The 12,950-nt window shown below is 48.1% G+C and overlaps 1 protein-coding gene across 5 annotated transcripts in view; it reads left to right on the forward strand.

Moving 5' to 3' along the window:
• The window catches only part of ARFGEF3 (ARFGEF family member 3), a 131,867-nt gene that overhangs the window by 99,965 nt on the left and 18,952 nt on the right, over positions 1 to 12,950 (forward strand). For all 5 annotated transcript variants that reach the window (XM_053289176.1, XM_053289145.1, XM_053289156.1 and 2 more), the window contains 3 exons: positions 2,775 to 2,919; positions 3,766 to 3,894; positions 5,263 to 5,439. In XM_053289176.1, coding sequence (XP_053145151.1) covers positions 2,775 to 2,919; positions 3,766 to 3,894; positions 5,263 to 5,439 — 451 coding nt within the window. The remainder of the gene's footprint in view (positions 1 to 2,774; positions 2,920 to 3,765; positions 3,895 to 5,262; positions 5,440 to 12,950) is intronic.

Raw genomic sequence — 12,950 nt, forward strand, 5'->3', positions numbered from 1 at the left:
AAAGAAGTCGAAATTGATGCCACAAAGACATGTGAGTTATATCCGTGCTGAGCTCGATATGCTAGAAAAGAGGGCTTACCTGCCGGAAACCAGATATTTGCAGATCAAAGATCTTGTGAATCTGTTCCAGGGTCGGCCGAGCCAACTGGCAGAATCAGTACAGAGGTTGATAGGTCTCATGGCATCCTGCAATACAACGGTACGCAATACATGGCTTCATATGAGACCTCTCCAAACGTGGTACCTCAGCAACTTCTAACCAAACCAGGACAGTCAACGGAAGGTGCTTACACTACTGAGCCTTGTCTTGTATTCTTTAAATTGGTGGACAGACTCTACCAACTTACTAGCGAGCGTGTGTTTCCAACCACTCACACCCACATGTGGACTGACAACGGATGCCTCCCTTTGGGGCTGGGGAGCACACTGTCTACACCATCAAATACAAGGACAGTGGACAGCACAACAGAGGAGGAGGCACATAAATTATCTCGAACTCCTGGCTGTGCTTCTAGTGCTGAAGGCGTTCCAGAGACTATTGTGGGGGAAGGTGGTGCAAGTCTATTTGGACAACACCACAGTGATTGCGTATTTGAACAAGCAGGGAGGCTCGGTGTCCCGTTCTTTATGCCTATTGAGTCAACAACTTTGGACATAGTGTATCATTCAGATGATAACCCTGATAGCATTACATATCAGAGGGGAAGACAATGTGCAGGCAGACAGCCTCAGTCGGATGTTATTACACAACCAACATCACGAATGGGAACTAAACATGGTTTATCTGAAGGCTGTGTTTGACACTTGGGGTTGGCAGAAGATAGATCTCTTTGCGACTGCTGCAAACAAAAGGCGTCAGATATATTGCTCACGTGCAGGGCTCAGCGAGAACACTCTGGGGGATGCGTTCCAGCTCGAGTGGACCAGAGAACTATACTATCTTTTCCCACCGCAACCACTGATAATGCTGGTTGTGTCACAACTACTCAGGAATGCCTCGAGGGCCATCTTGATCACACCATGGTGGCCCTGACAACAATGGTTCTCAGTGGTACTGCGGCTGTTGGGGGGGACATACCGCAGGCTACCAAGTTGCCCAGATTTGCTAACACAGGGCGGCAGAGTGATATGACACCCACAGCTAGAAACATTAAAGTTAACTGTGTGGCGAATAAACTGTTAAATAAAATTCTGATAAACAATCGGAAACAATCCACAAGACTGAGTTATGCCAGCAAGTGGAAAAGATTCAAGCTATATGCAAAACATCATGGCTTCTTCCCAAAAAGGGCCTCAGTCAGGCAAATACTCCTATACATGACGACCCTCAAGATGACGGGCCTAGCAAATGCATCGTTGAGAGTGCACTTAGCAGCAATCTCTTCTGAACACAAAGGATGGGGTGAAACAACAGTATTTTCCTATCCAGAGAGCAAGAAATTCCCAAAAGGCATAAATAATCTGTTCCCACCGTTACAGAAGCCACTCCAACAATGGGATTTGACATTGGTTCTATAAGCGTTACTGAGACATCCTTTTGAACCGATGGCAGAGTCATCACTGAGGCTGAAGACGCTGAAGACAGTATTCTTAATTGCGATTACAACAGCAAGAAGGGTTAGTGAACTTGCAGCCCTTAGGGTGGATAGGCCCTACACGCAGATATTCCCAAACAAAGTTGTGATGTGGCTGGACCCGCGATTTCGACCCAAGGTGTCAACGGACTTCCACATTAATGCAGATATAATACTACCTACCTTTTTTCAAACCCCTGAGACACAGCTGGAGAAAGCCATGCATGCGCTAGATGTCCGGAGGGCACTGATATTCTACTTAGCGGCTGCTAAGCATTTCCGTGTCACACGGAAGCTCTTTGTAATATACAGGGGGAAATTGAAAGGCCAGCCAGTTACAAGACAAAGACTGGCTCAATGGATAGTCCAAGTGATCAAGCTAGCATATGTCGGACAGGTGAGGTCCCCTCCAGAAGGTATTACGGCCCATGCCACGAGAGCTTATTCTTCTTTGGCTGCCAACTTGGCAGGCATTTCCAGGGCGGAAATCTGTAGAGCTGCAACCTGGTCTTCCAAACAGCCATTCATTAAACACTACTCTATTGACTAAGGCAGACGAAGGAAGGGGAGTTTGGACATGGAATCCTGAAACAGGTCCTGCCTTGATGGACCCACTACCTGGGTTTTCAGCTGGCTAATCACCCAATCCTTATGAATGCAAAGGATCACGTTCCGGATAAACAGGTTGCTCACCTGTAACAGATGATCTGGAGGTGATCCGTTGTATTCATGAAACCCGCCTGGCCTCCCCGCATGGATGGAAGGGCAGGATAAAAGAATTATACAGTTTGTCAATAAAGGCAACTGACGGTCCACCAGAAACTGACTTTAAGCGCGCCCCAACTGCCTAAGTTAATGGTGGCACGGTCACTGCCGGCAGTTGGGGCCAGCGCGAGGAGCTAGCTAATTGATCCGTGAGGTCCCTGCGCAGGTGCAGAACCCATTCCTTATGAATACAACGGATCACCTCCAGATCATCTGTTACAAGTGAGCAACCTGTTTTTTTGTCTGAAACTCAAGTTCAGGCAAATTTCCTGTGCTCTTGTAGAGGGAGGGCTACAAGTGCATACTTAGTAGGAACGATGTCTACATATTTTGACAAAGGCATTCCTTGACTAGGTGTTCTGTATGAAGCTTAGGAACTGAGTAACATATCACGCCAGTGCAAATCTCACTCATATCATGTCTGTACCTCCTTAGTTACTTGCCAAAATCTACAAAATGCCCTTGAAGCCTATTTTTCTCAGTGGGAGACTTGCCAGCTTACCCCAGAGAATACAAGAACGATCGGCTAGCAGTGAAGACAGTATAGAGTGTGTCCTTTCTGAGTTTGATGATGACACAGGTAAGAAGAAAATTCACTGTGTGGTTCTAAAGAAGCAGACATTTTGGCTACGTACATAGCCAGGTTTTCCTCATAGCACAGAGTGCTGAAAAAAGGTGGTGGGGAAGGAGAGGCACATGGACCAAAAACATACATTATGCACCTGCACAAGGCTTTTCTCCCCGCAACTCCACCAGAAATGGACTTCATGCATGTGCAGGAAAATCTGCTTGGTCACAGATCAGTTCACAAGATTTGTGCAAAGATCAGTTTATTAAACTTGCATCGAGCCACTGAGAGCAAAGGAGGGCATCCCCAGGGGAGTTTTCAGACAGCAGGCTTTACTGCGAAATCAAAGTTGCCCCAAATAACCAATGCAAAAAGTAGAATTTTTTACCCTGGATATAAATTGGGCTATACTCTAATGCACAGTGAAAAACACTCAGAAATGCAGGTTAAGTATCTTTTGAATGGTGGCAGCAGATATTGAAACCATGCAGCTGGAAAAAGAACTAGGAAACCACTATCTAGCAAACATCTATCTATCTATCTTTCTCTAAGGCATACCCATTGTTAATCCCATGTGTGGCAGCTCCTGCGAGAGCGAGCTGCTAGCAGGGGGAGAGGAAAGTGGCGGCGGTGGACAGGCATGTGGGCGGGTGGGTGGACAGGCATGTGGGCGGGGGAAGAAAATGGCGGGGGAGAAGGCGGCAGACGGTGGAGAGAAAATGGCAGCGGGAGAACTAGAGGCACAGGTGATCTGCGCCCCGCCCAGCTAGGTCTACAGTATTTTCCCTTAGTCCCTCCTGTTGCAGGAGGTGTGCCTGTTGTATGTATGTGTGTATAGCTTCATCTTTGTTTTCTTAGGCCTTATTAATGTCTGGATCATTCTGCTAGAAGAGTTGACAACTGCCATATCCAACTGCCCACGTCAGCATCAGCCTCCCACTCTGGATTTGCTCTTTGAACTATTGAGAGATGTTACCAAAATACCGGGTAATTGACTGAACTTACAGACTGAAGCAGAAAGCATGGATGGTTATTATGCCTTCTTGGTGCTGCTGCAGTGTTGTGGATTTCCTCTCCTCTCTTTCTCTTGGAAAGCTCTCTCTGGGAGCTTGATTAAAATTGAATCAATATGAAATGGCACTAATCAGCTTCCATTATTATTCTTGTAAAAACCTTTCAGGAAACTCTCAAGCAGAGGATATTGAAAGTCAATCTACAATATACATGTGACTTAGGGCTAGTTCACTTGATTAGCCTAGGCCCTAGAAGTCTAGTCTGTTCTTATCTAGTCTGGTGTCTATGGGCAACCTTCAGCCTCAGAAGCACAATGCCTCTTAATACCAGTTGCAGGGGAGTAACAGCAGGAGAGAGGGCATGTCCTCACCTCTTGCCTGTGGGCTTCCCAGAGGCATCACATGGGCCTCTTTGTGAAGAGGATACTGGACTAGGAAGACCTTAGGCCTGATCCAGCTGGGCTGTTCTTACTAGTAGTGTGCACGGATCGGTTCGGAGGCCATTCTACTGGCCTCCGAACCGGTCCGGACAAGGGGTGGTTTTGGTTCGGGAGGGTTAGGGTGGGGGGTTCCATTAAGGGCGGGGGGGGGGCTTTACTCACCCCTCCCGCGCTTTGCTGCTTTGGCGCCATAATTAGTTTAAAAAATGCGCCGCAGAATTGCTCGCCGCTCCGGGGCTCCTTCTTGTCTTCAAAATCGGGCGGCAGGATACTTCCCTGCCGCCCCCGAAGCCCCCTCAAGCCATTTTAGCTCTTTAAATCTTGCCCCGGACCGAGTGCTATAGCGCTCGGGCGGGCGGCGGGGAGATGTCCGTCCGTCCGCCCGCCCCCTTCCCTGCCTTCTGCGTGCGTGTGCGCAGAAGGCTCCCTGCTTCTGCGCACGGGCGCGCAGAAGGCTCCCTGCACTTCACAGAAGGCAGGGAAGGGGGCGGGCGGATGGATGGACATCTCCCCGCCGCCCGCCCGAGTGCTATAGCACTCGGTCCAGGGCGAGATTTAAAGAGCTAAAATGGCTTGAGGGGGCTTCGGGGGCGGCAGGGAAGTATCCTGCCGCCCGATTTTGAAGACAAGAAGGAGCCCCGGAGCGGTGAGCGGGCGGCGAGCGATTCTGCGGCGCATTTTTTAAACTAATTATGGCGCCAAAGCAGCAAAGCGCGGGAGGGGTGAGTAAAGCCCCCCCCCCCCCGCCCTTAATGGAACCCCCCACCCCAGTGCCGAACCGCAGGTCCGCACACCCCTAGTTCTTACATTATGTTGTGTTCTTAAGTCACCTCGTGTTAGCTTGTGTGTGTTTTTGGAATAAGCAATCCTTTATTCTGTTTATGTGCTTTTTAATCCATTAGGCCCTGGATTTGGTATTTATGCAGTTGTACATCTTCTACTCCCTACGATGTCCCTTTGGCTCCACTGTAACCAGAGTGATCATTCCTACTGGGATGTGGCATCTGCTAATTTCAAGCATGCTATTGGCCTTTCTTGCGAACTAGTAGTGGAGCACATTCAAAGTTTCATACATTCAGGTGAGAAAAGTTCTAAATAGCTAAACTTTGTAAACAAGCATGGCTCTTTGTGTTTATATTTACAGCATAATAAAGAGCATTTAACATAGTTACTTTCTTTTAAGTAAACATTCATTTTTCAAATATTTGTTCAGTGCAAGATATTGGTGATTGTAAATATAGAGAACCAGAGAGTGGTAGTTATCCAGAATTCCTTGTTACAGTTTTTTGAAAAAGCGATGTTTGTGTATGTACACCAAGACAAACCATATGCTTGTACCTGAACTGGGGGAAAGGGTCTTCTCTGCTGCTGAATCCCAGGACATCTCTGTGTGGGTTATCTTCTCCATGTGGCTTGAGGCAGGACTATGCAAATTAGTTTAGAAGCCTTCAAGAGCCTGGGGAGCATAACCCTGACCAGTACTTTTAGTCCTGTGTTGGCTCTGGGCAGAACTCTTTCTATCTCTTTCCCTTATCTATTAGCTTGTCCCCTCTATTTGTCTTCAATTATCCAAACCCTTTGTTCCTCTCCAGTCTTCGTTGTTGTGTTTTTAAGAATAGAAAAAGCCTCCTCTCATTCTCATCCTCCCCGCTTTTGCTCCCCTCTGCTTGTTTTTCTCCCTGCTCTCTGCTGCAGTGGAACAATCAAGGCGCATCTGCCAAATTTGGCTCCGATGCTCCCACTCAGCCCAGACCGCAGTGGTCCCAGACAGTCCCTCTCTGCTTCGGGAGGATGCCACGCCAGGTCTCCCACCTTCAAGCCGCGAGACCCGCAACTCAGTGGTGAAGTGGGGAGGAAGCCCCTTGGGCAGCATGGGTCAGGCTGCAGCCTCATTCCCAGCCCCACTGAATATTGTGGTGGCGGCTGCAGCAGCAAAAAAGGAAGCCACCCCTCCTGGCCCTGCCATCCGATCCACGAGCAGGGAGGTAAGCCTCAGAAAGTGCAGCAGCTGGTCCGCCATTACCTGCCAGCCAGCCCACATTTTGGCGGGAAATTCAAATGTGAAACAAGGACAAGGCCGTGTTTCCATCATTTCCACTGCAAAGACGGGGCCTCAGGTGAGAGGTTCGAGTGTGGCGCATTCCAGTGATCCAGCACCAGGCACCTCTTCAACTTCCAGGCATCTGGTGAGCTCTGCCTATAGCCATCCAACCCACCCGCCCCTGCCCCCGGTTTTCCATCAGAAATGTCCCCAGCCTGGCATTCCTGGTTCCAAGATACCCTGGCACAGTCTTTCCACCGTTATGATCAAATAATATCAACAAGGAATAAAAGAACCAGAATAGAATATACCCCCACTCCTCTGATTCATCATCAACTGGGTCTAAGAGTCCTTCCCCCAAAAGTCAAAGAAAAAACGTAATCACACCAAAAACATCAAAGAAAGATAAATCCAAAGCCGACCAGGGATCTAAACAGGATGATGGAAGTATCCATTCTGAATTGTCAGGGCCAGAATCACCTGACCCCAGATGGCCTTTCCAGAGCCCCGCTTAACCCACCATCCAACCCGGGCCCCACCATTCCACTTGTACCTGATGTTGAACCCAATATTGAGATTATACCTATTGAGGACGTACCTGGGGATCCGGATGTTGACCCACTTGATAAATAAGAAAGGGAATGGTCTAATGGCCAAGACCCTGACACTGTAGTGGCCCCTCAAAGACTAACCTTCTGATTTTGGGCCCCTCATGACAAAGGCCATTTCCAAACTGGGCCTCCAGCCTGCACCTAGCACAGGACCCCAACCACTCATGAAAACTGTGTTGGTATTTCCAAAATCAACAGCCAATGAATTGGCATTACCCTTCCTGAACCATTCATGGAGACCATGTAACATGAATAGCAATTGCCCATATCTAACAGGAGATCCCTGGTGATGGCTAACAAATTTTACTCCTTTCAGCAGGAAGGACCCGGCCTTCTTAAAACGCCTCCCACTGACTTCTTGTGGTGGCTCTGTTTTAAGGGTCCTTGCTCCCCAGGGATGGAGAGTCAGTGCTAAATTACTCAATGGGTAAACACCTCAAATCCACCATGAGAAGTTTACACGAGGCTTCCTCACTATCCATCAGATCTTCAGCAGCATCCTCATTGCTGTCCAGAGCCTTCCTCAGCTGGCTAGATGATTTAATACAAGATCTGCCTACTGACCCTATTCTCTGAGACCACATCGGTGAAGCTCCAGAAGCCACACTGGACTCCCATCTATTTTGCCTCCCGGGCTGGGTCAGCCTCAGTCATGGGACGCCGTAATCTATGGCTGAAATACTGGCAGCTGGACTCTGCCTCCAAGAGCAACTTTACTTCTGTTCCATATGAAGGCACCAAACATTTTGGGCATGAGGCCCTCAAAGAGATTCTGGTTGACAAATGAAAATCTTTGCCCTCCACATCCCATAGACCGGATCACTTCCCACCAAGGAGGTCCTTTCAGTCCTTTTGCAGATTCAGGCCATTGTTTAGAGGACAGGACATGGACTTTAGACCCCGACGCACCACATGGCATTGTTCACACTCCACAAGATAGTTCAACACCAGCCAGGCAGCCTTCAACACCCAGGCCAGAAACGCGAAACAACAATCCTGACTAGGACTCGACCCCTGCCGGGCGGACATCTTCATGCCTGGGAAATTTCAACCGCAGATGGCTGGGTCCTTGACTTCATTGCAACTGGGTACAAGATAGAATTGGATGTTAATCCACCAAACCACTTCCTCCCAATGGCAGCCTCTTGCTCATCTACCAAACATGCGGGCTTACAACAGGCTATCAGGCATCTTCTAGCAATAGAGGCAGTGGAGCTGTTTCCCCCATCTCAACGGGGCAGTGGCTTCTATTCTGTCTTGTTCATGGTTCCAAAGAAGGATGGCTCTCTAAGGGCAGTCCTCGACCTCAATTTCCTCAGTTGCTGGATAAAGAAAAGAAAATTCCAGATGGAATATTTCCGGTCAATAGCAGAGGCTCTGCAACACCTGGATTTTCTGGCATTGATCGGCCTAAAAGAGGCCTACCTCCACATACCCATTCACCCAGACAGCCATCACCTCCTTCATTTCAAATATGCAGGAGTACACTATCAATACCGGACACTACCCTTGGACCTATCCTTGGCCCCCCACATCTTTACAAAGATTCTGTCACCAATCATAGCTCCTTTAAGGCAGAGGGTACACGGTTTTGCTTGCTTAAACGATTTGCTCCTAAAATTGCCATACCTTCAAGCTGCCAAGACAGACCTGCAGATGACCATTCACGTCCTACAGAACCACGGTTTTCTCATCAACCGCAAGAAGAGCCACCTCCATCTATCACACCTACTGCTATACTTAGACATTCTAATAGACACCCAGAGGGACATGCTGTTTCTACCCCTGGAATGACTACAAACTCTGAGGGAGATATCCTTGAAGGTCATAGCACAGAAGACGGTCACTCTGCCCACCTTGACCAGGCTACTTGGACTGATGGTGGCAGCGATAGATTCAGTACCATGGGTGCTCGTACCACATCACCCACAAAATCCAACAAGTCAGTCACAGTCCCTCCAGCAGTATTACACTCCCTCTGCTTGTGGACCTCTCCCAGTCATCTCAACAAAGGAAAATAGTTCCTAGCTCCACCATGAGTAATAGTAACCATAGATGCCAGCACTCAGGACTGGAGCGCCCATTGCCTCCAAATGTCAGCTCGAGGCAAGTGGACATGGGCAGAACAAGCCCACAGCATCAACTGGTGGAATTTTGGGCCATCAGATTGGCTCTCCTAGCTTTCCAACGCACTCTTCGTCACCAACACATTGTAGTCCGTACTGACAATACAACAGCGAAGACCCACATAAATAGGCAGGGACCCAATCCAAATCTCTCCACTCTAAAGCGACGCTCCTGATTCAGTGGTGGATTCCACTTATCCTCCATCATAGTCCACCATGTTCCGAGAGCCCTGAACTTAATTGTAGACTGGCTCAGTTGCAAGGACCTACTCCCGGGGGAGTGGGAATTGAAATCCTCCATATTCAATCTCATCACAGTCCACTTCAGTACCCCATTAGTAGATCTTTTCACAACTCCACACAATGCAAAGCTCCCAAGGTTCTTCACCAGGTTCCATGGCAATCTAGCATAAGTAGTATCCGCCCCATGGCCCCCAGGCCTGCTCTATGCCTTTCCTCCAACACTCCTTCTCAGCTGGGTCCTCCGGAAGGTACGGCTGCTCAGGGCTCAGGTGATTATTGTAGCACCATTTTGGTCACAGAGACCCTGGTTCCCAGAACTCCTCAATCTCTTTTCATCAGCACACCTTCCTCTTCTGATCACAGGGGATCTGCTACAGCTGCGTCCAGTACATCATCCAGACTCAGGCTGGTTAAATTTAGCAGCCTGGAAATGGAACGGGGCATGTTAAAGTGGCACCTTTATTCGAATCAAGTCCTCAATACACTGCTGGCCTCGAGGCGCACGTCCACCAGCAGGATCTACCAGTATGCCTAGGAGAGCATTCCTGCCAAGCTTGCCTTCTTGGTGGTGGTGATGTCTGCTCGCTGATTCTCAGAAATTCAGGTGCTCTCAGTTCACAAAAACCTGTGTATTTTCTCTACGAACTCAGTCTGCCTCATCCCTGACCTCTTTTTTTCCATCTTTCTTCCACCAGTCACAGGACATCCTGTTACTTTCCTTGTGTCCAAAACCAGTACATGCAACTGAAAAGAAACGGCACAAACTGGACTCCCACTGATGCCTGAAGGTCTACATCAAACTCACAGAGAACTTCAGGTCCATAGAATCACTCTTCGTCTCTTTTTTTACTCACACCATGGGACAACCAGTCTCACCAGCTACCATCGCCAGATGTAACAAGGCCTGCATATCCCTGGCTTATGAATTGCAAAACCTTTGCTCTCCTACATGCCTGCTCGCTCATTCTATCAGAGCAGCATCTACCTCCACTGCGTTCTTCACAAACGCCCCAGTTCATGACATTTGCAGGGTGGCCATATGGAGGGCCCTCTCTACGTTTACCAAGCACTGGACCCTTATGCCTCAGCTCAAGCTTCCTCTAGTAGATGAGTCATTCAGCAGGTTCTTCCCCCAGAGTAGCAAGAACCCCCTTCCCAACCCCAAAGTAGAACCGGTGAACAGGATTGTGGTATGTCCCACACAGAGATGTCCTCAGATTCAGCAGCAGAGAATGGAGCATTGATCACTTATCATGAAATCTTCTTCTTGCTGCTGAATCAGAGGACATTGCAACCCGCCCATTGGGCACTGCTGCCTGCTCTCTGGGACGATACTGTTTATGATTTTTTCACTACTCTATTTTAGTTACCTACATGCCTCTACTACTCTCCCTTACTCTTATATGTCCCCCCCCCCATTCATTGTTTCTACAGCTTACTATTTTTCTACTTGGCCTAAAAGAACTGGGCGGGATTATCCTCCCTGGGTTCTTAAAGGCTTCTAAACTAATTAGCATAGTCTTGAGTCATGTGGAGAGGATAACCCACACAGAGATAGCCTTGGATCCAGAAGCAAGAAGAAGCCTTCACAGTAAGTGACCAATGTTCGATTCCCAGTTTGAAATAGCACAGCGTGATGGAACTGTAAAGCCAGAATGGCACTTATTCTGGCTTCAATAAAGTTATATTCTGCTCAGTCAACATGTGTTGCATTATCCCAGCTCAAGAGTTGGGCCACAAGGTAGAGCCCAACAGTAGACAAACTGGCATGTACTAAAGATGCCTTTAGCAAAGTAAGTGCAGTTTGGAAGGAAAATGCAAAAACTTCACACAGCACCAAAAATAAATAAATCTCAATGCAAATAGTTTCACTCCTCATGTCCACAAACACACACAAACAACCAAAGTAAGATCAGTGGGCAGTGTAACCTGAAAAATGGAATATATACAGTGGGTATAGGAAAGAATCACCCCCTTTGATAGACCTTAAATTCTGGTTCCCTTACATCCTGAAATGAAAACACAAAGAAAATTCCCTTCACCAGCTGTACTTATCCAATGCAACCTATAACATCCAACTGAAAAACATCACAATTACAGTCCAGAAAAAGTGTCAGAAATAAAAAACAAGAATTACCGAGATTGAAAAAGGATCACCCCCCCCCCCAATGGTGGACTGCTATCTTCAAATCTCTCCACAGATTTTCTATGGGATTTAGGTCTGGGCTCTGACTGGGCCACATGAGGACGTTCACTTTTTTCTCCTTCAGCCACTGTGTGGTCAATTTTGCTGTGTGCTTCGGATCGTTGTCATGTTGAAAGGTGAATCTTCTGCCCATCCTCAACTGTCTAGCAGAGGGTAGCAGGTTTTCTTCCGGAATCTGACGGTATTTTGCCCCATCCATTTTTCCTTCTACCCTAACGAGAGCCCCAGTCCCTGAGGCAGAGAAACACCCCCACAACAGGATGCTGCTACCTCCATGCTTCACTGTAGGTATGGTGTGTTGTGGATGGTGAGCTGCGTAGGATTTACGCCAGGTGTACTGTTTGGTGTTGAGGCCAAATAGTTCAATCTTGGTTTCATCTGACCATAAGACCTTTTTCCATTTGGCATCAGAATCTTCAAGGTGCCTTCTGGCAAAGCTCAAACGAGCTTTAATGTGGCCTGTCTTGAGAAGTGGCTTTCTCCTTGTGACCCTCCCGAACAAGCCACATCTGTGGAGCGCTCGTGAAATTGTTGTCACATGCACAGAACAACCACTCTTTGCCATGAAGTCCTTTAACTCCTTCAGAGTGGCCATTGGCCTCTTGGTAACCTCTCTTACCAGTTTCCTCCTTGCTCTTCCATCCAGCTCTTCCATCCAGTTTGGAGGGCCGACCGGATCCAGGGAGGATAGCAGTCCACCAACACCTACCATCCAATGTGACCGAACTTGAACAGTTCTGTATGGAGGAGTGGGCAAATATTGCTCCGTCTAGATGTGCAAGGTTGATAGAGAAGTATCCCAACAGACTCAAGGCTGTTATTAAAGCAAAAGGTGGTTCAACAAAATATTGACATGGGGCGGGGGGGTGATCCTTTTTCAATCTCAGTAATTCTTGTTTTTTATTTCTGACACTTTTTCTGGACTGTAATTGTGATGTTTTTCAGTTGGATGTTATAGGTTGCATTGGATAAGTACAGCTGGTGGAGGGAATTTTCTTTGTGTTTTCATTTCAGGATGTAAGGGAACCAGAATTTAAGGTCTATCAAGGGGGTGATTCTTTCCTATACCCACTGTACCTACCTACCTACCTACCTACCTATTCTCTTAGATCTACCCGTCGCTAATCCCATGCGTGGCAGTTTTCTATAGAGTTCTCGAGCAGCTGCCCAGATAGCAAAGGGGACAGGGAGAGAAAACAGTGATGGTGGCCGGCGGGAGGATGTGGTGGGCCAGCCAGCAAAAGGTGGTGCATGGTGGGAGGGCAGGTGGCTGGCTGAATGTCCGGCTGGGTGGCTGGCTGTCCGGCTGGCGGGGGAAGTAAGAGCCAGTGGGAAGGCAGAAAACAGCCATGGTGGTGGGCAG

The sequence above is a fragment of the Hemicordylus capensis genome, chromosome 1 (assembly GCF_027244095.1).
Source record: "Hemicordylus capensis ecotype Gifberg chromosome 1, rHemCap1.1.pri, whole genome shotgun sequence".
Lineage (NCBI taxonomy): Eukaryota > Metazoa > Chordata > Lepidosauria > Squamata > Cordylidae > Hemicordylus > Hemicordylus capensis.